At 44.0% G+C, this 26,508-nt stretch overlaps 1 protein-coding gene across 1 annotated transcript in view; it reads left to right on the top strand.

Moving 5' to 3' along the window:
- The first annotated feature begins 6,281 nt into the window (after positions 1–6,281).
- TFCP2L1 (transcription factor CP2 like 1) overlaps positions 6,282–26,508 on the top strand; it is a 38,036-nt gene continuing 17,809 nt past the window's right edge. The window contains exons 1-3 of the mRNA XM_064451240.1: positions 6,282–6,484; positions 10,776–10,927; positions 25,216–25,292. Of these exons, the coding sequence (XP_064307310.1) occupies positions 6,423–6,484; positions 10,776–10,927; positions 25,216–25,292 (291 nt within the window). The 5' untranslated portion in view covers positions 6,282–6,422. The remainder of the gene's footprint in view (positions 6,485–10,775; positions 10,928–25,215; positions 25,293–26,508) is intronic.

Raw genomic sequence — 26,508 nt, forward strand, 5'->3', positions numbered from 1 at the left:
TTTCCTAGTGTTCAATCTAACCCCCAAGTCACAGCTTGTGGGCATTGCTTTGATCACTGCTACTGCTGAGAGGGATTTGGCTTCATCATCTTTTTATCTGCCTTTACGTAGCTTGTGGGCTGCTGTTAGGTCCTAACTTCATCATCATTACTCAGCAAGCCTGATGCCCCCAAGCTGTCCTCACAGAAGAATTGTCCCAGGCCCTGAGTGTTTTAGCAGTTCACCTGCTGGATCCTGTCCATCTTCTCCAAATCCCTCTTGAATTGGAGGCTCAAACAGGTGCAATCTCACCAGCACCAACTAGAAGGGATGATAACTTCCCCTGATCTCCTGCATTACGAGGAGTATTTTGCCTCATTTGTGGTGAGAGGGAACTGTTGTTTCCTATTTAAGCTGGCTTTCAAGATAACCTATGTGTCCTTCTCAGTAGGGCTGCTTTTCAACCAGTTAGTTCTCAGGCTGAACTGGCACATGGGGTTATTCCAGCTCGATGCTGTACTTCACATGTCTCTGCTAAACTTCTTGAGGTTTCTGTTGGCCTCAGGTTTCCCAAGGTCCTGCTGGATTGAAGCACTGGTGCTCAGCATGCCAGGTGCCCCACATAATTTGATGTTATCTGCAAATCTTCAGAGAGTGCCTTCTGCCTCTTGTTCCAACTTATCAGACTCCCCTTTTCATGAGAAGAGAGGACTCAGCCTCGGTCTGTGGATCTACGGGCTAGACATCTTCTGGCACCTCTTTCTGTGTTTTCACATACCTGCCTCTTGAGCAAAGTTGGTTTAAGCAGTCCCTGCTGCAGCCTAGCCCCTGGCTGCTCCATCCCTCCTTTTCCACTCCCCGGTTGCGCTGACAGTGTTTGGGGCAGGGTGGCAAACCAGACTGGTGGGCGGATGTGGGATACATGCAGCCATCACAGATATTTTTGTCCTGGCTACTTTTTTTTTTTGCTGTGAAGCAAACCTTCCTCAGACAGCAGAACCGTAAGCAGAGCTGGTCTCTTTTTGACTCCAGGTGATGATGCTTCACCTCCCACTGCTGTTCCCCGCAGAGCACTGGGCGGTGATGGTCCCCCTTGCTCTGCTGGCCTGGTGTGTGCAAGGATGTGATGTATTTATGCCGGTCCATCCAGGACAACTGAGGCTGCTAGGAGCCGGCAGCACACGCGGCCGCAGCCGGATCCGCGCAGTGACCTCAGGCAGAGGCACTGTAACTAACCCCGAGGTGTGTACTGGCTGTTTGCAGAGTCAGTGTTTGCTGCTGGGCAAAAAGTACAGATTGTTGTTGTTGTTCTTTTTTTTTTTTTTAAAGTCATGTGCTGCTTTCCTACTAGCGCTGTCAGCTCCAGTGGCCTCTCTCGCAGCAATGTAAACACAGCTACTGTGTGTGCTCCGTTGGAAAGAGTGCTGGTCCCCCTAATTGCAGCCTGTAGCTCACAATGAGCAAGCCAATGCCAACAGATGTATAATGAGCATTTTAAAAGCGCTTATTTTGTCATCCAATCATCGATCATCCTCACTGTGTAAATATTTTTTGTTTCCATAACAAAATTACTTTAAAAGAAACGTTCACAAGGAAGAAAAAAAAAATTTTGATTCTGCTGATAAAATCAGGACAGTCAAAATGATTAATATGACTTTGGGGAAAGTTCGCAAACAAGGCTTAATTTCTGTGGCAAAGAGACCTCATGGATTCACCAGTGCTTGGTTGTGCCTGGAAATTCAGTGGCAGCTGGAAATTTGATGATAACCTCTGATAAGTGAGGGTGAGGGTTTTAATGAATGACTTGAATAAGAAAATAAATAAGCCAGTCTGTGTGGTATTCTTCCTGATATTTGTTTTGCTATTAAGTTCAGTTAATGTGGTTCTCACTGTGTCATGATCATTGTGTTGACAGCACATCACGACATACCAGCATTGCTGGGAGTTTGGATGCCGTGGAAGGGGATACATTGCCTTAGACACAAATGGTAGAACAGGGAGGTGACTGTAGCAGGAAGGCATCTGGAAGCCTTTGGCAAGGCAACATCAGAGATTGTAAAAATAGAAAGGGTCCTGGTGAGCACCTTCGTTCTTCTCTGTCAAAGTGGCCACAGGACCTAAACTAATTCCTTTCTGTTTAATTTCTCTTTTTTTTTTTTTAGGAGAAAATTTTAGTCTTGATTTACATCTAGGAAATGGGGATAGGGAAAGGGGGCTTTAACCACAAACTTGGGGAACGTTGCACTCATGGTTTATTACTTTCCTTGGTAAATTGTGCAGTCTGTTCTTTGCCTTGGTTTATTAATTTGAAGTGTTTATTCCCTGGCTCTTGTATCTTTGCTGTGAGGTTTAGGAGCATTTGTTATGAAATGTTGATTTCCCATGTGAGTATTTATAGACTATGTTTGAGTCACCTGCTAATCTTCCTCTGAGTAAAAAACCAAACTTAGCTCCTTGTTTCTTTCACTATAAGGCACATTTTCAAGACCTTATTCATTCTCATTTTTTCCAGTTCAGTGTCCTCCTTCTGGATTGTAATGCCAAGACTACATTCACACTCCCGGTGGTAAGCACTGCCCCGAACTGCGGCCACCAGGTACGCCCCGAGGTGCCGTTCAGTAGAGGCCGATGGGAACACATCTGGGCCGGTTGCTCTCTGAAAAGTGGACCTTCACAGGATGGAATGGGAGACCTCAGGTGTCAATGGGCTGGCTACCCAACAGAGCCTGCACTTGCCACTGGAAGCCGTCCCAAACCCAGGCAAAGGCATAACAATGATTTTCCAGCTTTTAGATCAATAAGGGTTAAATAAAACCTTTTACCTTCTTCATTCAGAACGTCACAGTTGATTACAACCTTGGGTTTTCAGTCCTTTCTGGTTTCTGGTGCGTTCAGTGTTTTCCAGGGAAGGCACAGCAAATTAACCAGTCACAGTACAGCCGCTTTTCTTGGTTATCTTGCAGAGCCTACTTCAATATAGTCCCCCCAAGGCTCCCCAGGTCAGAGGCCATCAGAAACCTGTGAGCTAAAATACACCAGAGGCGACACAAAAGGCACCATGCTGATTTTTTTCTGTAAAGCATATTCAGTGCTTGGGTGACAATCCCCAGTAAGTCTTCCCAAGTCTTTGCAGCTCATTTCAGATCCCTGCAGTTCATCCAGAGAGGCTGCAAGTCTATGGCCTATGCTTCAGGGGAGAGTTGGAGTAATCCCTGAATAACCTTGACTAATGACATAATGAGCTAACAGCAGCTTTTGGAAGCTCTTCAATCCAGTATAATGCTCAACCTTGATCCTTCAACTAAGTTTATTTTTGGGCTTCACGAACACAAAATTGCTTATCTGATGTAGAAGCTCCTGTTAGACTTTTCAGAAGCAATTCAGATGTTTGTGGTAGAAACATAAAGGTATAGAGATGCTTTTTCCTTTGAATTTGGTGGGAGTTAAGAGCTTAATTACTTTTACGGACCTGGGCTTTTACTTAGCCATCTCTGTGGTGCTATAATGCTCCCATGCTCACATCCCTTCAGCCCCTTGGCTAATGGAAACACCATTTTTACAGAGGAGAAAGGGAACAGAATATGTGTCTGTATCTCAGTCACTTCAGTGCAAAGTCTACTGCTCTAAGTGCCAAGAAGCTGATCTAAACTTCTTGACTCTCCAGCAAAGCAGATGAAGGGCACACATGCTTTCCACTCAATGTTTAGCTAAAGGGATTGTCATGACCAGTGAAGCAGCAGAACAAACTTCTGGGGCAATAACATCTTAAACTGAAAGTTTAACTGAAGGTTTTGTGTTTGCCTTATTTTTGTGTGCGTTTTTTTTTTTTTTAATCAAAAGGACTTACATGCTTAAAAATATTGTTCTTCTTTATGCCAGCTTGAACTCACTGGCACAGTACTTTTGTGCCTAGGCTCACATGTCCACCGGACAATATACTTATTTTTAAAATACTCCATAGCATTACCTCAAGTATAAAAATCCATAAAAAAACATATTCACTCCATCCCTTTTAATCATATGACCAAAGCATTTTACCGTGGGCAATTGAAAAAGAATCTAAAAAGAGAGACGAACAGTAATCAGCACAACAGAGGGAAAGAAATTACTTTCATCTGAGAGGGAGTAAGAGAGCAAAGGGAGGTTTGGGTAAGAAAGCTGTGGTGGAGAAGATTTCTTCACTGAGGGCCTGTGTTAGGGAAAGGGGAAGAGCAGATGCTGGGTGATCGAGGAAGCCCTAGTGGGGAACAGAGGAGGACCCAGTCTGTATGATGTGGTGGGTTTTGAAGATCAGGAGAGAGTATTTGATGCTGTGATGCAAACTTCCACGCTGGGGAAAGATCAGGAGCTAGACCAGAAGCGGGCTGAGGTTTCTTTCGGGAGAGGTAGACAAAGAGCAAAGATCGGTTTTCTTTTTTTTTTTCCATCAGATTTGGCTGATAAAGGGATGGGAGGGGCAGGATGATTCAGAACACAGAGCTGCTGGCAGAGTCTCTGTAAGATTAATTAGCAGATCTCACCTTATTTTCTACATTCATCAACAGGCCAGAGAGGACACAAATGGGATTATTTTAAAGTCACTTTCCCTCCAACTTATTTACTTTCTGTAAAGGTAATAAAGAAACTATTGACATGCCAGACTTGATGGGATCCTTTGTTTTGTATGGTGTGGTCATTTACTCTTACATTGGACTACATATTTCTCCAGTCAGCGCAGCAAAATACTCAAACTGTGGAAGGATATTTACTGTTTAGAGAAATCCTTGGACACCTCAGCAAACTTTGTCTTGTTTCTCTGTCCAAGACCTATATATAGACTTTGCTCAATCAAGTCCTGAGCAGCTGAGCTGCTGCTCAGATGTTGTGTGAGCAGAGCTAAATATTTTTAAGAGTATATAAAAAAGTGACAGGATAATTCCAGCCATTTTTCTTTCAAAGAACCAGGTCTTTGCCTAGCTGTGTAGTAACAGAGGAGAGAGCATCTGCCTTAAAGGCACATTTATCTGTGCTATTTCTTAGTCTGAAACTAACTGAGACTGATAGGTATAAATAATGCATCTTAAAAATTTTAAGACACCTCTGTGAAGCTACTTAGTTACCCTTCAGGTTACCTTGTTCTTCACCTCATGACACAGGATATGAACTGCCAGTGCCTATAGTTATACTGCATCTGACTCTCTAGGGCTTGATCTAAAGATGCTCTATAGGTGCTATGATAATATAGATATTCTATAATCACACCAGGATAATAACATTTCATGCAACAGTGAAATGCCACTATCCTGGCTGTGAAATATAAACTGCCTTCTTCTCAGCTGAAATTTGGCCAGGAAGATTGCAGGTCGGAAGGCTTCTCCTGCAAAACCAGCTGGAAGATTTTTAATGACTCAGCATAATTAAGGGTCTGTTTCCATTTCTGCTGATGGATAGACAATAGGACCAAATAGGGAACCCCCTCCACCATTTTACTCCCCTCCCCAAGCTATCAAACATGAGAAGGATTGCTGGGACAGGAAGAAGCACAGAGAGTGGGGGGGTTAAGAAAACGATGGGTATGAACAACCTTGTAGGTGAGGATCAGGATCTGCAATGTGAAATGGTAAAGATTTCTCAGTAACGAGCAGGGAGTTGAGTTAGGAGAAACAGAGGGGTTTTGGACCTGCTGTCATGTGGCTACTGGATTAGGGGTGAGGCTAGTCCCTGACACCGTCCTCTTGCCCCTGCAGGTAAATTACGTTGTCTTTCACTCTCCCACCTGGAAAATACCCCCCTGACGTAAAGTTCACATTAACACGAAGCACAGGCCAGCCTACAAGACAGACAGCACGGAGTTAAACCGTCGGCTGTCCTTAACTGAAAAACAAAACAAAACGGAGACTTCAGAGGAACCTGAGCAGTGATTTCGCGCTCAGCCTCACTGCTGACAGCCGGAGCCGCCGGGGCATCCCCGCGGCCCGACGTGAGGAGGACTGCTTTTACAAAACACGGGCAGCCTGGGGGACAGACGGCAAGCCCCAGCAGAGCCGGCCCGGAGCTGGGGGTTCCCCCACGCCCCGCGCTGGGGGTGCAAAGCCGCCCATGCTGCCCACGGCGGGCTTCGCCGCGTACCTCCATCCCTGCTCCCCCCACGGCCCCGGGACCAGGCAGCCTCCCGCCGCCTCCGCCCCGGGGCTGCCCCGGCCCGGGGGTGCCCGGGGCGCCGGGGCGGGGCGGGGCGGGGCGGGGCGGGGGCCGGGCCGGCTCCGGAGCCCCGGCCCGGCCAACCCGCGGCCGCCGGGGCTGAGCCATAAAAGCGCCGGGAGCCGCCGCGGCCGCGGCTCCAGCTGGCCGCAGCCGTGCCCGGCTCGCCTCGGGTGGGCAGCCCGGCTGGCCCCCTCCCGCCGGCCTCCCCCAGCCCCAGGTACCGCGCCGGCCCCCTCCCTCCCCGCCCGCCGCCCCCCAAGATGCTGTTTTGGCACACGCAGCCGGAGCACTACAACCAGCACTCGACCGGCAGCTACCTGCGGTGAGTCCCCGCCGGCCCCGGGCAGCCCGAAAGCCCCGGGGGTGCCTCGGCCCGGGGGGGGTGGGGGGGCGGGAGGGGGTTTTCAATCCCCACAGCCGCCCGGAGGCCAGTGGAGCCCGCTGTGCCCAGAAATTAGCTCTCCCCGAGAAGTGTGGGTGGTTTTTTTTAAAATTTTATTTTTCTCCTTCTTTTTAGTGCCTAGTTAGACAACTCTCTGCAGTTTTGCCTAATGGCTTTTGCCGGCTTCCCTCTCCCCGGTGCTCAGGTAGCGCAGTTCAAAGGGAGAAGGCGCGACAGTTGTAAGCGCTGTCAAAAGTCTCTGGAAAATGTCTGTTGGCAAACTGAGAGGGCATCCAGTTTTCTCAAGATGGAATTTCTTTCTCTTCTTTCTGGGATGATGGGTAAAAAGCTCGGAATTTCACTTTCTGAACTTGTCTAAACCAGCTTTTTCCTGCCTCCACACAGTCGCGTTTAATTAAATGTGCCTAATTTAAGCACAAGGGCTGCTAAACAATAGTCTGTAACATGTGCAGCACAAACCCATATTTCCTCCCTCCAAAAGACGACAAAGCAGGCAACTTTGGGAGTTTCCTTTCTGCTGGGTGCTTATGAATTTTTTTAATATGTAAAGCTGAGCTCTCAGCTGGTGTCAATTGCTGCTGCTCTACCAAAGTGTTATCCTGCTGAATTGCAGTAGTGGACAATGGCCCAAGAGCCTACCTCCAAATATCCACTCTTGAGAGAACATAGAGTTTGTCCGGCAAAGCACTTCGGACACAGACAATACTTCCCTTTCAAGGAGGCACGCAATCTTAACTATTCCTGCTCCCTATCGGGGTATTTGCAAAGGATTTTTTCTTCTTGACTGAATAGTAATTTCCCATTATCAAATGATACAGTACTGTGAGAGTCTTGCTTTCTGGCAGCTTCCCTGTTCCCTCATACAAGGTGCTTCACCCCCTTTCTTTATTTAAATAAGTCTATTACATAAGTCTCACTAAATAAATAAGTCTATTTTAGCAACTTACATGTGGCAAAAGTGTTGTTCTCTCTTGCTTTGTGCTTGCAAGCCTCATTAGTTGGGGACAGTGAGAACGGTCGTAGCAGATGAGCCTCAGCGTTGGTACTTGTGTGTATGGTTTCTGCTTAGAGAGCAATTACCATGCTCAGGTTGCTTCGTTAACACTATGGATTTGTAGCACCAGAGTGCTATAAGGCCACCAAATTGGGATCAGGCTCAAGCCCACAATTCAAATTCCTTGGAACTGGCCAGCAAACATGTTGACTTGAATGTTAGCTGGGAGGATAAAGGCTACCTGATCTGGCAGGAAGGCAGCTAGTATGAAGGTAACCTGTTAGTGTTCTAGGAACAAACTTCAGCTTTAGTGAGTATCTGCCACTGACCATAGTTGTTTTAATCTGGGGCTAAAAGCCCTAAAACCAGTTCTATGGCAGCAATGGCCTCAGGTGTTTCAGAGATGGTCAACTGTGAATAAACACATCGTTTTTTTGTAAGGACCTCTAATTCTGGCCAATTCAGTCTCCATAGGAATGTGTCAAGAAATGCATTTCTAGAGGGGCATTCTTCTGCTGAGCTGTGCCTTTCTGAATGCTCTCCATACCCACTTGTAGTGACTTTTCGGGGAAGCGGAAATAGTACAGTCCTTGAAGTAGCTGTAGGAAAAGTTTGTATCAATTACACTTAGCAGAAATCAAAGGCTTTGTGCACATCTGAGACATCTGTGTAAATTCTGCTGTACCTCAGTGATATTTGTACCTATAGCAAGACAATACTACAGAAAAATCCTCGTAAATCTTCATTCGTTTTTATGGAAACCCTGTATGTATTTTATTCTCTGTTCGGCCAGATGGCCGAACAATCTCAAATAACTTTCTCTCTTCCCAGGTAATTGGACTTAACCCTTGGTTAAGACCAGAACTGTAAAGCTTTACCATAAAGGTGAAGCTTGACAGAGGTTTAAGGATTTCCTGTTTTTTTCAAGGATGGGAACTGTTGTAAAGCCTGTTTGTTTCTTTTTTTTTTTTTTTTCAAAACTTGATTTGCAACTCCTGAGTGAAGAGAGCTGAACAAATATTGTGATTTCTTATTTCCCTATAGTTTATAGGTATATAGATATATAGCTTTAGCTAGGTATAGCTTTATAGAAAAATAAATTCTTTTAAGTCTTGATCTATTGTTCACAACCTTCTAAGATCCAAACACTTTATTAAAAGAGAAATATTTTAGAAGAGCTTCATCTAAAGCCACAGATACTACTGGCCATTGGTTCAAATGTTATAGGAATAAAAATGTAATTAACTTGTGTGGCTTCATCAATGCTTTAATATGGTGAAGCTTTCCAGAAACCAAATAATGGATTCTTCTATGCTTAGTCTTCAATGATCAGGCAGCTGTTTCAGCAAGCATAGGGGTGTTAAGAGCCTGATATGAAACATATTTGACTTTCAACTTCCCTTTGCCTAAATTTCTCAACTGTGTCAGCCGAGTAGGTGTAGAAATTCCGCACCCTTAGCTGTGAAACCTGGGACAGATTCTGTGCCCTGTTTTTCTTTTTTTCAGAACTGCAGAAGCTTTCAGGCTTTAGAGTTTTTGATCTGTTCTCATCTGTAAAGCAACGTGCATTCCAATAGCATTGTGCAGATGAGCGCATTAAGAGCAAACATTGGCATCAGGGGTGAGTGAGATGACTCTGTGGAGCAGTATCAGATCCTCTGTGTGTGTGTAGCAATGCTATCTATTTCAGAAATCTACTGTAGGCATTTTTGTCACTTCATTACTGTAGAAAATCATCGTCGCTAAGGAAAAAAAAAAAATCCTTTCTATGACCGCAGTTAGGCAAGAACTGTTATTATGTCAGTAATGCCAGTAAGCAAATGGGGCTGGATACCTTTGAGCTGGTGATAATATGGGGGGATGGGGTTGAAATAGAGAATGGAAACAGAGATGGGCATTTCTTTTCTCCTCTGTGTATCTGAAATAACACAGCTTACTCTCTGGCTTTATTTTGCCATAAATAGGAGTACCTGTGTTTGAACCAGGTACTTCAGCAGTTTGCTAGAAACTGATGACCTGGGCAGCCTTCAAGGTTGTGGGTGCTATGAATGAATGCAGGGTGGATCATTAACAGAACAGGCAAGGAAAAAATTCTTAATGGTCTTTCCACAAGAAGCATGCCTGTATACACTGGCATGTTCCTGAAGAGTTTTTCTTAGAGCTTTTTGTGGACGGGATGTCTGAAAGGAGCAGAACTGCAGCCTCTGTAATGTGAATATCAAGTCTTCACACATCTGTAGGAAATGGAGGAGAAGAAAAAATAATCCCTTCTTATTCTGAACTGTCTGTGTTCAACATAATCCTCCTAATTTGAAAGGATATTAATGTCTTAAGTAGGTGGTCACAATGATCAGAAGTGTTAGTGCCATGGGAAAGGCTAATGTGGCTCTTCAGTATCAGACATGTCAAGATAAGGATGCTTATTCCTGACATCTCACTTTATGCTAATCGTTCTGTTGTGCTCTCAGCCCTGTTAATACTTGTTCTGCTTGGGGATTAGTGTGGGTTTGGGTCAGTTTGACTGTAAATCAGCAGGCAGGTCAGCATGAACATTTTGTAAATCAGCCAGAACTGGGACTGCACAGGTCCTAGTGAAGCTGCTCCTGAGTGCCTGTGTCTGTTCTTTGGAACCAGGTTTATTAGAGTGCAAGGAGGTGTTATGAGTCAATTAATCCAGAAGTTCATGCCATCGTTTACCTGAATGTCTCCTTTTTACACCAGAGCTGTGTCTGCTCCTCATCCTTTGTTGCTACTTGTAGATATTTTACTAACCTGACATTCAGCTGTCAAAATGAAGTCTTTTTTTATTATTTTTATTTTTTTTCCTCCCTGAAAGGCTTTTGCCTGAGCACCCAAGAACTCTTAAACAAATGTATTTCCACAAGGATGAAGAATTTATTTTTGATAACTTTTTCTCATCAGAAAGACTGCTTAACTGAAAAGTAAATTTGATTTGTTTTAAAAACATAAATTAATTCTCAGAAATATTCTATTTTGCTAATGCTATTCTCTTTTGTGTCTAGTGCTGACATCCTAAAGGCTGAAGTTTCCTTGTTACATTATACAGGCCAAATTCTTTCTTTTTTAGCTGTCGTAACTTGGTGTTTCTCCGGAGACCATCTCCATTATATCAGAGCATGAGAATCAAATGCAGATTGAGGTGAGAATATTCCGTGAACTCTTTGTAACTAAATGTGCATGAATTGTATGTTGCAGAGATGTTCTTGCACTGCCGATCTTTAAGCAGGAAGAACCGCAGCTGTCTCCCGAGAATGATGCCAAGCTGCCTCCCTTTCAGTACGTCCTCTGCACAGCCACATCACCTGCTGTGAAACTGCATGAAGAAACCCTGACCTACCTCAACCAAGGTAAGGTTTGTACTGCACTGAAGGAGGGCATATTTCCTTGGAACAATTAATGAGAGGGAGGTTGAGTCCTATACTTGTGCCTTTCTGGGAGGGCAGTGGGGTGGGAAAAAGAGGGAAAGGGGGAGGGCGATGAAGGAATATTTAATTTTTCACTTTTGTATACCAGATTGTCAACTGATATAAAATAATGAAGTATCATTGATCTAACTGTTGACTTAAAGCAGCATTATAGCAAGCACAGTTCCCTGTGGCCAGGTACTGGCTTAATCTCAGACAATTGAAACCACAGCTTCCTACCTTTGCCTTAAAAGGCCAGATTAATTAAGCAGATGGGCAAACTTTGGGTTGGAAAGGGCTCTTAACTTGCAAGTCTCCAAGTGCTGCTGGAGGGCATTGCCAGAGGATGAGTGAGCAGGTATCCAAGGGCTCCTGGGTGGTCTGGACAGAGTGTGACCATGTGACTCCCACTGGCTGGGTGATGTGGCTCTGCTCAGTCCCTAACTTGACAAGTTGCTGGGGTTCAGTGCAACAAGGTCCTCTCTAACTGACCTCATAGGCTAACTTTTACTCCTAGCTAAACAAGCACTGTGTGTTTCTTCAGGCTTCCAACACCCCTCTTTTGGCAGAATTTGTGCAGACACATCTGTGGTTGGAGTTTGGCCGTCACTTTGCAGCACCTCCTGCATGTGGGTCCTGGAAGGATCAAACTTTTCTGGGCACAGATTATACTAAAACTTACTACGCTTATTTTCTGCCAGGTTGTAAATAAGGGCATTAGCCTAGCAACAAGCTGAAGGCTGTCTGCCCTGTTACTGAGATCTGCTTCAGGACACTGCTCCAGCTCTTCAAGCTTTGTGCACTGAGCATGAAGCTCACTCAGGTGCTGCTCTGGCTATGTTTCTCTCAATGTTTGTGCAAACCAGAGCTCTGACCTCGGGTGCATCTAGCTGCTGGATGTGTTGCTAGCTGGTAGATCCATGGAGCCCCCCCGGAAGATCAGCCATGTGCTGCAGGCTCTGAACGAGGAGCCAGATGTTTCCTGTCACATAAGCTGGCACTGTGCTGTCTCGCCAATCAAAAGATTGTTGAGACTTGTAACTGTCTTCCCAGTTTATCCATCCAAATACAGCAGACTCCAGGAAGTGACATGGGGCATATCAAGGGTGTGATGGAGATTAATCTTCCTGTGAAACACTAAATTATTTGTTTCAGAGTAAAAGATTTTGTGTTGTGAAAAGCAGTTGATGGCCAAATATTTTAGCATACCCAAGGTGGTGCCTGTTTTTTTTTTTTTACCTTTGTCTGACTTTTCCCCTACAAGTCTTTACACAATACCATGAGTTTTAAAAAAAAACCTGTGTGACTAGACCAGTCTAGGTTTTCCGATGTAAAGTAAGATTGTTACTGCCTTTTCAGATAGACCATGTTTTAGGCTTTCTCCTGCTTATACCACATAGAGTTGTCTCCTGCTCAATCTTGACACAGTACTGACCTGTTTCCTTGGCATACCACCAGTTCTCTTATTTTCTGCAATTGCCTTTCATCCCTCCAGGGGGAAGGTAGGATGTGGCCTAGCAGAATATACCCTGGAGAGCATGAAGCTGGACAGGCCTGGAGGAACAAAGCAGGGATGAGGCTGGCAAGAGCTGTGCAGTGGGGCAGAGTTGGGAAGGGGCTGGGAGAAATGGGCACTCCTTAGTTGGCTTGCCACAGTGGATGGAAACAGCACCTTTTCCGAGAGGGTTTTTGGGGTGATTGGTGGTAAAAGGTGGTACATCTCCTGACAGTTGAATGGCTTACTGCTTTCTCTTCCTCTTGGCAGGAGCTTCACATCTGCCTACCACCTTCTCAGGAGCATCCTTACGTCATTTATTTAAGCTGCCAAGCAACTTGTCTCCCTTCTTACACTGAGATGCTCTGGGTTTCTTGAAAAAACCCCTTGAAATTCAAGGCTTTCTGTAGGTAGATGAATTTGCCTTTTTTTAATGATATCTTGCCATTCTCCTCCACTCCAGCAGGCTGCTTCAGAGTCCACACCATTGACTGCACTCTTGCTCCTAGCATTGACTCTTTCTAGTAGCAAGGGCACACCTTATTTGTAAATTCATCTGACGTGTAGTCTACCTTGATACTAAGTCCCTTAGACCAAAATCCCTTGCCTGTTCTAGTTAGGACAAAGGGACTGGAGTCTGATCCCATGTGTATATGAGCTGCTGTGAGAAGCTTGTGCGTTCATTGAAGGTAACTACAGATATGGGGAGAAGAGGATGCTGGACACACTTTTCAGCCAGCTGTGGTCAGACCTGGGGAGTCTAATTTTTGTTGGTGGGATATCGGTGATGACATTACCTGGGGTTAAAAAGAGATGAAGATTTGTCTTGCAATTCCAGGACAAAGAATCAATTTGAAATGGGAGGTTACCTGTCAATTCACTTAAAGGTTTCTGTTTAGGAATGTCTACATAAAAGAGTATTTGGTCTTTTTTGTGACATGTATCAAAAGCATGTTCCTCATGCATTGCACTCTGGAATAAAAATTAGGAGGTATGCCTGTTTAAAATCAAAAATTAAAAGTACTTGAGTCAAATTTTCTTCTAATTTCAGCAACACTTCTCTGTGGGAACCACTCCTGATTCTTAAGTTTCCCAGCAGGAACCTGTTGTGTATGTGTTTTCCCATCCCTTCTCCAAAACCATAGAAGGGTGCTGCAACTCTTTAACCTGCTCAACACAAGCCAGGGAATCCCACCCTGATCTCAACTGTCCTGCCTGAGCTACAGCTGAGTGCAAGTTAAAGGCTCTGGCAGAAAATTAATTCCATTAATGGAATTATGTTGTATGAGCCTGTGGAGGAATGTGAAAAGGGCCCTGAGGCAGCCCAGGTCTCTGGACCCAATAGTCAGCTCTTCTGCAATGCTGTGAGTGACTCCAGAGCACTGTGACCCAACTGCAGTGCCATAGCCATCTCATGAAGCAATTGAGACCAATCTCTATACTTTATCACCTCATGCTGACTGTAAGCAAAGGGAGATGTCTTGCACCTTACCCTCTTTCTGTGCTTATCAAGGTCTGGCCAAACACTGTTACACAAAACTTCCCTTCTTCCTTGTATGCTTGAGTTTTGTGATGGATTACTTTAGCAAATAGGTAACTTGATTAATGGATGTCCCTCTACCCTGTCTGCACTTGTGAGAGCTTCAGTCATAGCTGGTGCCTAGTAAGGCAGATAGAAAGGCTCAGTGGCTGCCCCTGCTCCAACAAAGCAATTCACATCCAGTGTGATTATTTACCTAAATTGTGAGGACTGGGTTTGGGGTTTTCTGCTTGCTGGGTGACTCTCATCGCTTGCTGTGCAGATGTTCCTTCCCAGCTTGAGCCCTTCACCACTCAGTAACTGACATTTTGTTGCTATGAAGTGGCTCTGCTCCCCTCCCTGTCCTGAAACACTTATTCCACATGTGACTGGTTCAATGGTGGTTGGTGAGTGGAACAGCTTGGAGATAGTCCATGCATAGAACTGGGTAGAAGAAAGGTCAGGTCTGACAGCTATGGGTTGGGGAAAGCTGGAAGAACTGGGTAGCAAACTGAAGGTCAAGTTGCATAGCATAGTTGCATAGAGAGAGAAGAGGAACTGGTTGAGATTCAGAGGAGATCTGAAAGGGTTTCATATGGGCTAGGAAGATAGGCTGTTCAGTGGCTGTGCTTGCATTAAAACAGAAGAGGACTCCAGGCTTGTGGAGCACGATGACTTCTCATGAGCCTTGTTTCTTCCTGGATAGACCCAGAAGGATGGTCAGTGGCATTGAGGAGGAAGAGGCCTTTGGCCTGGGCTGTCCACAAGGGTGAAGAATGAAACTAAGAGGACTCCTGAGCTGGAGACCAGTGTTTTCAGCAAGGGTATGGGAAGCATTTGCAAGTGAGCATAAGGGAATGAGCTATAGTGTTAAGTTGACCTGGGGACATTCAGCAGTGGCAGGCTCCCAAGGTTGTCTGCTCCAGTTTGAAACCATGAGTGCTTGCTGGCTGCAGCTCTAGAACCAGCCTGTAAATGAAGTAACTAGAGTCAAATCCTTAGCTTTGTTTCCAAAGACTGACTCATTACACTTGTCCTTCCCGATCTCTTCCCCCCTGCCTTCCCACATTCCTTGGGAAACTGGAGCCAGAGTCCTGTTAACCCACAACGAACACGATCTCAGTTCTCTAATCCTTAGGGCAGTTCCTACATTAAGAGATCTTTACTAGTCCTCAGGAGGATTACTCATCTGATGGGACAAAGTATAGACTTATTAATATGGTTTCTTAACACCACTCCACCTTCAGCCCACGAAACTGGTAAAGGTAGTGTGTCCTCCCATTAGGAGCTGCTGCTGGCATTACTCCTTTGGTCAGGGATTGCATCTGTCAACAGAGCTACACTGTCCAGAAGTCTGCAGCACAAACATCGCCTAACGTTTTTGGAACTAGCGTGCCTTTTAGCACTATTTCAGTGTCTCTTGTGGATAGGGATTTTCAGACAAACAATTAACCAACAACCATATTACAAACCGCTGCTTTAGCAAGACAGCTTGATGCAGTTGCGTATTCCATGGTCTACAGTCATATGGGGTGTGGTTTGACCATGGCTGGTTGAAACTAGTTTCAAGCACGGACAGAAATGGGAGCAATGAAGGTGGTTCCAGAAATTGCACCAGAAGGAATGTGGAGGAAACAAGCACTGTACAGTAGATGTGAATGCTAACAAGTGTGAGGAAATAAAATAATTCCTTTAGAAAACAAAATGCCAAAAAACACAAAAACCTGAAAGTCATTGCCCAAGGGAATCAGCTTGTAGTGCCAGAACCACGTGTGGACTGTGAGCTATTCAAGTTGTGATTTTGTTTCATGACCAGCATTGGGTTGGCTCAGAGACTCAGATCTAAATTGCTCCAAATAGAGTGTGGTTCAGGTTGATGGCAGGGGGTCACTGAGAGCAGGCTGTGTGACAAATCCAGCCCTGTCCCCCAGTGGTACTTCAGAGAAACTGGCTGTCACCTGCCTGTAAAGTTTTCCTGGGCTCTGTTCAGCTCTCCAGATCTGTGGTATGTGACTTGTGGTTCTTGGCCATGTGAGGATTTTAGTATACAGATGGTTAGGGTTAGGAAGGCTGGCCATCTCTGATTAACAGTGTCTTCCAGGAGTCATCTTTATTGCCAGTCCTAGACAGTTCAGAAAACAAACCAAAACCCCAAACCATGAGAAAAAACCACTAACATCTGAGAAGACCTATGATGATACTGGGAGTGTTGCTGTAGAGGTGCATAAGCAACAGATGCCTCATGAACCTAATGATGGACTTAGTTTGACTCTGGGTCACGCCTAAATGAAAGCCCCAAATTTCAGCCCTCGGGTGCAATGGCTCAAGACACATGTGCATAAACTGGTACACTTCAAACTGTGCTGTGTTTAAAATCTGCTGGGTGTCGTACCCCCTTTGCTCACTGCAGACATGGCCTGGTTTCTCCTCCAAAGAAAGGAGCAGAAAGCTCTGGGCAATGAGCAGCTGAAGAGGATATCTTGAAGCTGATTGCTAATTGTTTGGGTAGGAAATGAAATTGCTTGCAAGAGAAGGCAACAGAGAACCTTTGCTTCCCTTAAAAAGTCTAAAGTTAAAATTTGGTTGTCTGACTTTCTACAGCCAGAGGACCCAGTTTTAAACACTGAGATTTACAGTAAATGAAAAAATGTGTTTTGTATTGACGTTAGCTCATACGTAATTGAGTTTTTATGGGGTCACAACTGTCTGAATGCTTGTAGTTTTCCGGGAACAATTCTTTATTTGCCTAAATGAAGTGTAGAGAAGGCTGAGTGACCAGCTCTGCCTGGGTGTGCTTCTGGTTTAATTATAGATCTGTTTGTGGGTATATTTTTGCTTTGTCCCATGTTAAGAACTGCATCTTTTCCTAACAATCGCTGCCATTACTGACCAGGCCCTGGGTATTTCAAGGAGCTCTGCTGCTGGTGGCCTCTCCTGTGTGAACATGTGCTCCACCCTTGCCTGAGATCACAAGCACAATGACAACTTTGAGTTGCTGAGACTGTGAATATTAGGTGTTCCCTGGTGGCTGCTCACCTATGCATCCTCGATCCCTCATTGTTGCGGGGTGCCATACTCCTTGACCCCTTTTCACTCTTTTCCTGTGTTTGGATGGCTTAAAAATGGCTAGCAAAGCTGGTTTGTCTTTCCTGTTTCCAAGACTGGCTACTTGGTATTTTTGGTTCTTGTGGTGCACATCTTCAGAGAAGGAATTTGTCTCCTGCCTGACTTTGAAGACAGCTCTGAGTACGTTTTGGTGTCTCAGCTGAAGCCATTAATTGTGCTAGCAGCAATTTCCCCATATGTTTGGCAGCTCTGTCTTCACTTGGCAGCCCAGGATAAACAACTCTGTCTCCAAACCACACCATCCCTAAGCTCACTATGAATCTTGCTTCAGATGACAGGGCACCTCTGCATAAGTAGAGCATCTGACTTCTGTTGTCCCTAGGAAGCTAGAATCTCAGTTGTCTTTTAACCAAGAGTCTTTTCTGTTCTTTATGTAATCCTTTTTTCTGTTGCTAACATCTGGATGAAATTCAAATGGGATTGTGAACTTGCTGGATTGTAGCCTGTGCACAACTCCTGCTAGAAGCCCCTAGACTGCATTTTGTTCTCCCACTCCCATAAACCTTCAATATATGTGAAGGATGGAAGTGGTCAGAAGTTCCTCTGAGGGTAGTGAGAAGTAAGAGAATATCTATAAGATTTTTTTACTTGTATTCCGTGTAACTTTTTTACTTGTATTCCATTATCCATATCTACTTTGAGATTCTTGCAATTATGATAGTGAAATTTTTGCTTGTGTTTTTTGCAGCATTTGCTCTGTATCAATGTACCTATCAATCTGAAAAGGTATGGAATTTTTTCAGTTAGCTTTCCCTACCTTGTAGCGTCCTAAAAGATCACATTTTAGGTAGCAATAAGCAGCTTGGGAAGCACTGTAGGTTTGACATGAGTAGCTGTTTTTATAGGTGTAACATATGATACCTTCTTTCTAAAGAGGCTGGGGAAAAAAAGCCTTTTTTCCCCTTGCTTCCTACCAAAAATTTATTATGTGTTCTTGAAACTAGACAGCAAGTACTCAAGCAGTGAGATTCCTCTTGTCCTAGCTCAGAGCCACCTTTGTGACCTGTGTCGGAGGTACAGTCTGCTTTGATGGGATGGTTGTCAATCACATCTTCTCTCCTGCTCTGTGGTAGGCACTAACTGAGTAGCCAGGTCTGGGAGTGGGACTCGCTTTGTCCCAGTTTCTTACTGCGGAAACATTGTGAAGGAAGCGATTTACCTGAGGGCATCTGAGGGAGGTGCCGGATGAAATCAGGAGTCATACTCAGCTCTTCTGCATCCCTCGTCAGCACCCTCACCCAGGACCATTCTTCTTAGTTATCTGAAACTCAAGTAAATATTTCACACAAAGCTACTCTTACAGAGCTATAAAACCTGTTGTCCAAATTGACTTAGAACAGGTTGAAACCAGAAAAAGCCTGTATTTTTTACTTACGCAGAGGGGGCTGAGGTTTTCTGAGCTGGGCAGATGTGACTAAGATAGTCCTGAGTGTTTCAAGTACATGCTAGAGAAGTGGAAATACAGGAAGAAATTATTTTCACAGGGCAGATATTTTTTCAGCTTTCCATCAGGAGTCCATAATTTCTTCACTGATTAATTTGTATTAAAAGTCAAAGATTATACCATGGCTTAAGTTAGGTGGGGTCCAACAAAGTGGATGAAGTCTATGCAGGAGAAGCCCAAGTGTACAGAGTGAACTTAGCAGCTGGGAGTGTTTCTGTGTCTACTAGCTGGTATTGTGTCCTTGGTTCAAAGTTAAGACTGTAGTCTTGGAGGAATTAAATGTACATCTCTCTTTTCTGAGTGGAAACCACTGTAAATAAGGAGTGTTTCTGTTAGTGCCTTTTAGCTATGAAGTGCCACCACTGTAAAATAGACCATCTTCAAAAGTCTGGGAAGAGTAGGGCTCAACCAGATGTTCATATAGTAAATGAGCACTGAAATTTCCTCCAGCAAACTTGGCTCAGAGGCATGTGTTTGGCTTTCCCACAAGAAAGAGGTAGGGAAAGAGACAGAAGGGGACAAAGAAACCCCCTCGAGTTGGGGGCGGATTGTAAAAGGAGGAAAAAACATAGGAAGGGACATGATGACAGTGTAGCCCTATGGTGTGGTAGTAGAATTAGTAGTTGAATTGGTCTGCTGTGTTCCTGTAGTCTTACTACCCTGGTGGCAGTGGCAAGTAGGGCAGGTATCCTCAGTATTGGGCTCAGATGGATACCAAAACACAGTGGAGCTAAGGTAGCTCGGCTGCAAAGGGAAACAGTCAGGAGGCAGGTGAAGGGCAAGACTGCGAACACTAAAGCAAGGCATGTATAGATTGTGGTTCTTATTGCCACAGTGTAAGCAAGTTCAGAAGGAGATCGTACAAAAGAGGAGTTTGTGAGCATTGGTCGTGACTGGGCAGCTTGATATGTATACGATCTGGACACTGAATACCAGAAACTGGGAAGTTATGGCCAGGAAAGGGCTGGCTGTGTCCACTCTGCTCCATCCCTGGGTGCTTACAACTGTGTGCTGTGTTGAAGATGAGATGTGGGGCAAGATAGGCTACTGTATCAGAATGACTCGTGTTCCTTTTGCATTTCTTGGTGCACCTTTGGTCCTCCTTTGCAGGATTTCCATGTTCATAGCATAGCGGGAGCTTTTAGGGTGGCCTATTGTGTAGCTGGTGAATTCATAATATCCACTGGATAAACATCTCCTACAGCATCTTGTCAAATGAGGCTGCAGTAAGCAACTGCAGAATATCTGATGCCATTTGTGGCCTGGGAGGGAGGATTCTGCTTTTGCTCCTTGTCCTGCAGAACGTCTGCACACAGGACACTTCAGCAAGTTTTATGCTAAGTTTTATTTTTGCTTTTGTCTGGCTTAAAAAGGTGTGGGCAAACATACAAATTCAGATGCCAGCTCTCCCACTCTTGCCTGTTTACCCTGTGGGTTCATTATTATTTCTGGTCAGAAAAATCTTTGTGTGTGCCTGATGCCCTTGAATAGTTTAGTCTGGCTGTTCCAAAGGTGATCCTCCTGCCTGCTGGATGTGCTTTGGTTAAGGAGGATAAATGCCTTCTTCCCCCCCGCCCTCCCCCCACATGCTGCATTTGACTGTCAGCATTCCTTTGCCTTTATCTGTGCACTATTTAGGATGTCCATATAAAGTTGCTAAATGGAATTTTTATTGGCCATCTTGGCTTAATAATCAAACAGTTTCCAGGCTGGTTCTGTCTAGTGCTGTGTGGATCCATTCTGAGAAAGAGGACTTGCGGTTGTTGGGGTTTTTTTGTTTGTTGTTTTTTTTTTTCTTTCTTTCCACTGACTTTTGTTGAGGATATTGCTTAGTATAAGGTTAGGGTTCAATTAATTGCTAGAAAGGCAAGCAGACTGCTTGACTAGATTAAGTAAGGCCTGAGTCATATTGGTCTGGAACATCAGCATCCTAATTGGGAATTTGTGTATCGTAACAGTATATTGTGCAGAAAACCTCAAAATGCGTAGTGCAAGTGGCCCTTGAAACGTAACACCCAAACAAGAAAAAGCAAGCAGGATATTGTGGTTGTGTAGCAAATAAACTTTGAACAAAATGTATCTTTGAGCTTGAAAGAGTGATAATTTTCTATAATCAGAAGTTGCCTAGAATTCCTGATGGCTGAGTGAATTCCAGCAATGGAAATCAGTTAAACTGCTATAGCTTGTACCTTTTGGGCGTGAGAAAGCATTCCTATGTTGAACTAAATTATTTTTCATCTGTAGCAAATTGTTGACTTTCAGTTCTTTAGTCCCCAAACAAGTGGTCATGCCTGCATCTACCATGCGTTAATTACCGAAGATAATAAAAGTTAAAAAAGCAAACAGTCTATAAATCCTCTTTAAGGTAGATGCAATTGCTTTATGAATCACCAAGCAGGAACTCTCTGGACCTGGGTGGTTACTACTTTGCTGTATACTACTCTTGTGTGTAAAGCAGAGTTGCTCAAACTCTAGCCTAGAAAGAGATTGCATAAATTTGCTGTTGCTCAGGGAATGTCTGTGCAAAACACAAATTACAGTGTATCATCACTCACCCAGGTTTTTATTGGTGCCCCTGAAGCTTTCAGTGAAGCTGGGAGACAAATTGCATCTCAGGAATTTAATGTGGTTTTCCAAATATTTATTACCGTTCTGTTCCCTGCCTGAGGTAGGGAAGAAGGGTTATGGCAAGCTCTGTGCAAGAGGAGCACCAGGTCATGCAGGCAGGAGGCTGCTTTGGCCTCAGCCACGCTGAGGATTTGCTTGCAAAATGTATTCATTTCAGGTAATGATAGAGATGCTTTAGGTGCCCTTGTATGTATGTGTCCAGTATTACAACATGACCAGAGACTAAGCTGGTCACCAATTTTGAAGCTATCTTGAACCCATGTTGCCTGTGGTGGTGCAGCTACAGCCAATGTTGCGAGCATGGAGGGAAAAGGGTTTCAGCAAGTTTCTGGTCTTTAGCACTGGGTTTAAGACTAGCATTCAGCAATGTTGAATATCGCCCTCTGAAACTGCCACTAATCTCCATTGCCACAGATGTTTTCTTCAGGGTCTTCTTTCCATCTGAGCCCTGTGGATGTTAAACCCTTGTCAGCTGAAGACAAGATACTGTCCTGTTCAAAGTCAGACCATTCAATCAAATCATTGCAAAGTCTCAGTATTGGTACCCTCTGCCCCTGTCTCCAGCCTTATCACCAAGCGCTGACTTGGAAAGATGTAGTGTAACCTGTATTAATCTGTATTTCCATCTGAGACAGATGGAAAAGCTCAGTATAGGGGAATTCTCTGTATTTCAGCTGTATGTTTTGGGCTTATCTAGTTGCAGTCTGTCTTGGGAACAGGGGATACCGTTTGATTTAGTCTCACTTGCAGCCACATTTCTTATAGATTTAGATACCTGAGTAAGAATGTTGTTACTCATTTAGTTTTAGCAGAAAATTGCAGTCTATGCCTGCTAGTGCTGATGAGTCAGTGATGTAGTATTCATAGGTGATTTGCATACCAGAGCCTTGAGTGACTTCTTTGCCTCTCTGACACCAGGAGGAGTTCAGCTTTCTTCAGGTTAGGTTGCTATTTTTTGCTTTATTTTGCAAAGGAATCATGTTTTCCAGCATCCAAGTACTGATTCTTTGGGTTTTTTTGTGTTTCCCTGCAATTGCTATAATTGCAGGGCTGAGATTGCAATTCACTGTTTCAGGAGTTTTGCTGGTAGTGATGGTGGAAAACGTAGGGTCAACAAGGTTTGGAAGGTATTTTTCAAGGAAAAAATACAATCCAAGAAGTTTGGGGCTATAAAAATACAAGTATCTGAAACCTGTCCATGTTATACCAATGAATTATGGGTAACATTAGTCACAAAGCAATGTATTTGCTGGAATAAGTTGTAGGGAGAATTAATTTTTCAAAATCAATACTTTTATATATATACATTTTTCTATAAAGGAATTGTGAGGAATTAGGACCAAATTCTCACTGATAAAGTTCTACAGAAAGGGAAAGAAACTACATGTTTACAAACCTTGGCTGGGAGAAGTCTTGTTTTGATAACAGATCTGTGTAGTAACTGGAGTTAAACATTCAGAGGTCAAGGGGAAAGCAGTTAGCATAAAATACCATTTTGATTGAGGTTTTTCATGGCGTAAACTGAGTTCCAGGGCTTACATCAGATGACCCATATATCTTTCATCAAAGCATTTTATTTCCTCTTTGGCTTTCCATTTAATATTAACTCTGTCTCCACTACAGTTTCTTTTTTACCCCTGGGCAGAATCTGTTTCTAACAGATTCCAAGCTGAATCGCTCCTGTCAGGAGATGTGCATTGCCTGCTATCTGCCAGGTTGCAGTATTGTTCCTATCCTGTGCCAGTGGATGGAAGATGCATACTGCAGAGTTTTTGAGTGCTTGATGCTAGTTTGAAGGGAACATGGCTGATGTTTTTATGCCCATTATTTTCTTTTGTCTCATTGGAACTACAATTAAGCAGATCAGGCTGACCAGAGAGGAGTGTATCAGTGCACAAAGGCGTCCCAAAAACCTGCTCATTCCTGAGACAATTGCTGAATGGCTGGCAGTACTTCTGGTTCTACCATTGCCTTCCTCTACAGCACAGCTCATGCCACTTAAATTCTCTTTCCCTGTTACCCTGAGTACAGTCATAGATATATTTTACTGTCTTTTGAACGCTCATGGTCTCAAATACTAAATTAATTTTTTTGTAATGATCAAGTAGCCTCACGTTTGCATGTGAATGAACTGTAAGTGCAAGAGATGCTTGGCTGTGTAAATTTGTTTGAGGCAATGAAGTGTATCACTCTATAGCTGGTGAAATCTATGCCTGAACTGAGCCATCAAGCAGCCAAGTAACTCATACAACATGGATACAGAAGTACAACATATACACAGATACATAGTACAACTATGAAAACCAGTTTTGTGAACGTAAGCCTGATCTTTTTTTATACTAATGCAACAGTACTGATTATGTGGGGAGACATGTCATCTCTCTAAAAATTGCCAAGTAAACAGTATTAATGAGTATCAGTGGGAACATTAGAAAGTCTCTTGAGTTTAAGTGTGGAAGACCTCAATTTCAGGACTGTGGTTTACAAAATCCACTTTTGTTGTCCAACAATTGTCAAAGGAAAGTCACTGTTGTTATTTTGGTTTACGTATGCGAGAGGAGATGGGTTAACATCTATGCATGTTTCCAGTGCTTAATTTGGTACTTCAGATGGTTTATTCTCCCCTTTCCCCATGCCCTAAGCCACTTGCTGGATTCAAGGGTCATTTCCTGTTTGCAGAACTCCTATTGACATCAGTAGGAGTGTTGTGCAAACATTTGGGGCTTCAATATGTCCTCTCTTGTCCTTTTTTTTTTTTTTTTTTTTTTTTCCTGTCTTTCCTGCCAGCCAGCTGAATAAGCACAATTATCCCTGTGCTCTAGCGATACGGTCTGTACCCACATGGGCAACCGGAAGATCTGGGATTCCCAGAAGAGAATCTTCCTGAAATGTGGTGCCCTCCTGACACATCTGCTGTCATTAGTCTTCTATTTCTAGATCCAGATTCAGAAATGTAGCATTTTTTTTGTCTCTGCTAGTAGCAACTGCTTAGAGGGAGACATATCTGCTTTGCAGTTTTCTGCAGAGCTGGTTCTGAGGACATACTGACTGAGCCAGAAAACCCAAACTCATCTCCTTATTGGTGCCTGCCTTGTCGTACTTGTACATTTTTTCAGTAAAAGGGAGGATGGGAAGATGAACAAGAAATACTAGCTATAAGGTATACATATGCTCCATTAATCCTAATGATTCTGTACTGGCTGTAGGTTTATTGTACTGAGTTGGTCCTGTACAATGAGCTTTTGTGCTGTCTTAGCCTTCTGTGCTTAAGGTATTGGAACATCTATCTCCTTTGTCTACTGTTAGCTTTGGAGGGAGATGTTATTTCATAAACCAGTTAGCTAAATTCTACTAAACTGGCTAATTTCCTTACCCTAAGGGGGGTTGTGGGGTGCTGGATTATCAATTCACCTCCCAGAACTGGTCCTTGCATGTCCTGTAATACCTATTGCTGCTTCCACACACATATCTGAAGGAGTATTTATGCCCTGCGCAGCCATGTTCAAGGCCTTATGGAACAAATCTTATATTTCTGATTCACCGAAACACCTTACAGAGCTGACTGCTCTCTGAAGAAGGTGAGATTTCGCCCAAGTTGCTATCCTCTGCAGAATAGTGCCTAGACTTCTTGTGCCAGCATCACTTCACACAACCATTGCTTCAGCAGAAGGGACAGATGAAGGCAGTGCTGGCTGTTACAGCCACATGGCACAGGGGGACAACTGCCTTGAACACCTTGGTGACTTTCTGAAGGGTGACCAGAAAACTGTAGCAGCCCTGGGAGACAGACTATGATTGATGCCGTAACTGATAGCTTTTAGCTGCCAAAAGACAAACCACCTTCTCAGATTTCTGCTGTGCTTCAGTGCCTACACGATTACTGGGGGCAAATGCATTATGTTACCAAAAATGAGCTTTCCCTGATCAAACGTATGCTTTATTAGCCACGTAAATGCCAGCATGACTCTCTCATTGCTACAACATATTAAACACCTTGGAAATGTTTCCTTAAACTCTAGGTCAGTCTTATGAAATCCGTCTACTTGAGAATAGGAAATTGGGAGAGTTTCAAGATTTAAACACAAAATATGTAAAGGTAAGGAGAAATATAGATTTCTTTTCTTCCTGCTACTACATACAGATTCTAATGAAGGACTGACCTTGCTCACATTGAGACAATGGAAAATACTTTGCCATTGTTTTTAATGAGAGCAGGGCTGATGCAGTTGTTGAGTGCTAGTTTCACGGGACTATGCAGCTTGGCTTTACAGGGCTTCAGGGGAACCTTTTTTCTGTTTGTGATCATGACCCCAGAGTTTCACTGTGATATTGGGTTCAGGGGAATCCCAAAGTTCGGAGGTGAACATGGTCAAAACCACCGAAAGGCAGACTCGTGTCCCTTAACCCCAGCAACACGCCTGGGTTGTTACACGTCCAGTGGAGGACCCCGGTGTTTATATCATTCTGCCATGCAGATTCTGCATAGCTCCAGTTTACTTTGGTAATGGGCGCAATTATGAACATACAGAACTTGGTTGTTTGGTTCTGGGGACTTTTTTTGTTGTTTTCCCCTTCCCAAAAGATTCAAATTCAAGGACTTGGGTCTGGATCTTGGTTCTGGATCCAACCCTCTAGCCTTCCTCTTCCAAATTCTTGGCTGTTCTGCCTCAGGATTTCTCTTGAGAACTGGGGACTAGTTGCAAAATTTGGATTCCAATCTGGATTTCAAATGTTGTCCAAATTTAGGCAGTTCCCTGTTTGTCTTTTGGCCCATTTCAGGAAGCATGTGGACTGGGATTCCAATTTTGCAGGTGTTCCCACTGTGGCTTGCTTGCTTCATAGAGCTAGGGTTTGGTTTGGGTGTTTCTCAGGTTCATTGGCAAAAAATGCTCACTCCCATTTGATACAGAAGTCCCCAGCAGGAGCATGGACTTGAGAAACTGGGAAGTAAGGAGTTATTGGCTCATGCTAGTGTAGCAATCTCAATATACAAACGGATATATTAGGGGTACTTTGGACTTGTCTGCCCTGGGGATTGTTCTTATTCCAGCCTTTTTTCTCCAGTTATTGTCATGGCTGCACTATTGCAGGCTAGACATGAAAAGCCTCCTGCTACAGAAGCTTTCCTATTCTACACTCGTTTAACTGTGTAGTGGGGCAGTTTACCAGTGTACTGGGGCAAATCCAGTGCCAATGACTGGCTGTTAATGGCTGGAATCCAGTTGAATTCCCACTGACAAGGTGTCTGGGCATGTCAGCTCCACCGGTGCAGGAACAGGTGAGCTGGCTTTCACATTTGCTAGTCAGAGTGG

This window comes from Phalacrocorax carbo, chromosome 5, assembly GCF_963921805.1.
Source record: "Phalacrocorax carbo chromosome 5, bPhaCar2.1, whole genome shotgun sequence".
Taxonomy (NCBI): Eukaryota; Metazoa; Chordata; class Aves; order Suliformes; family Phalacrocoracidae; genus Phalacrocorax; species Phalacrocorax carbo.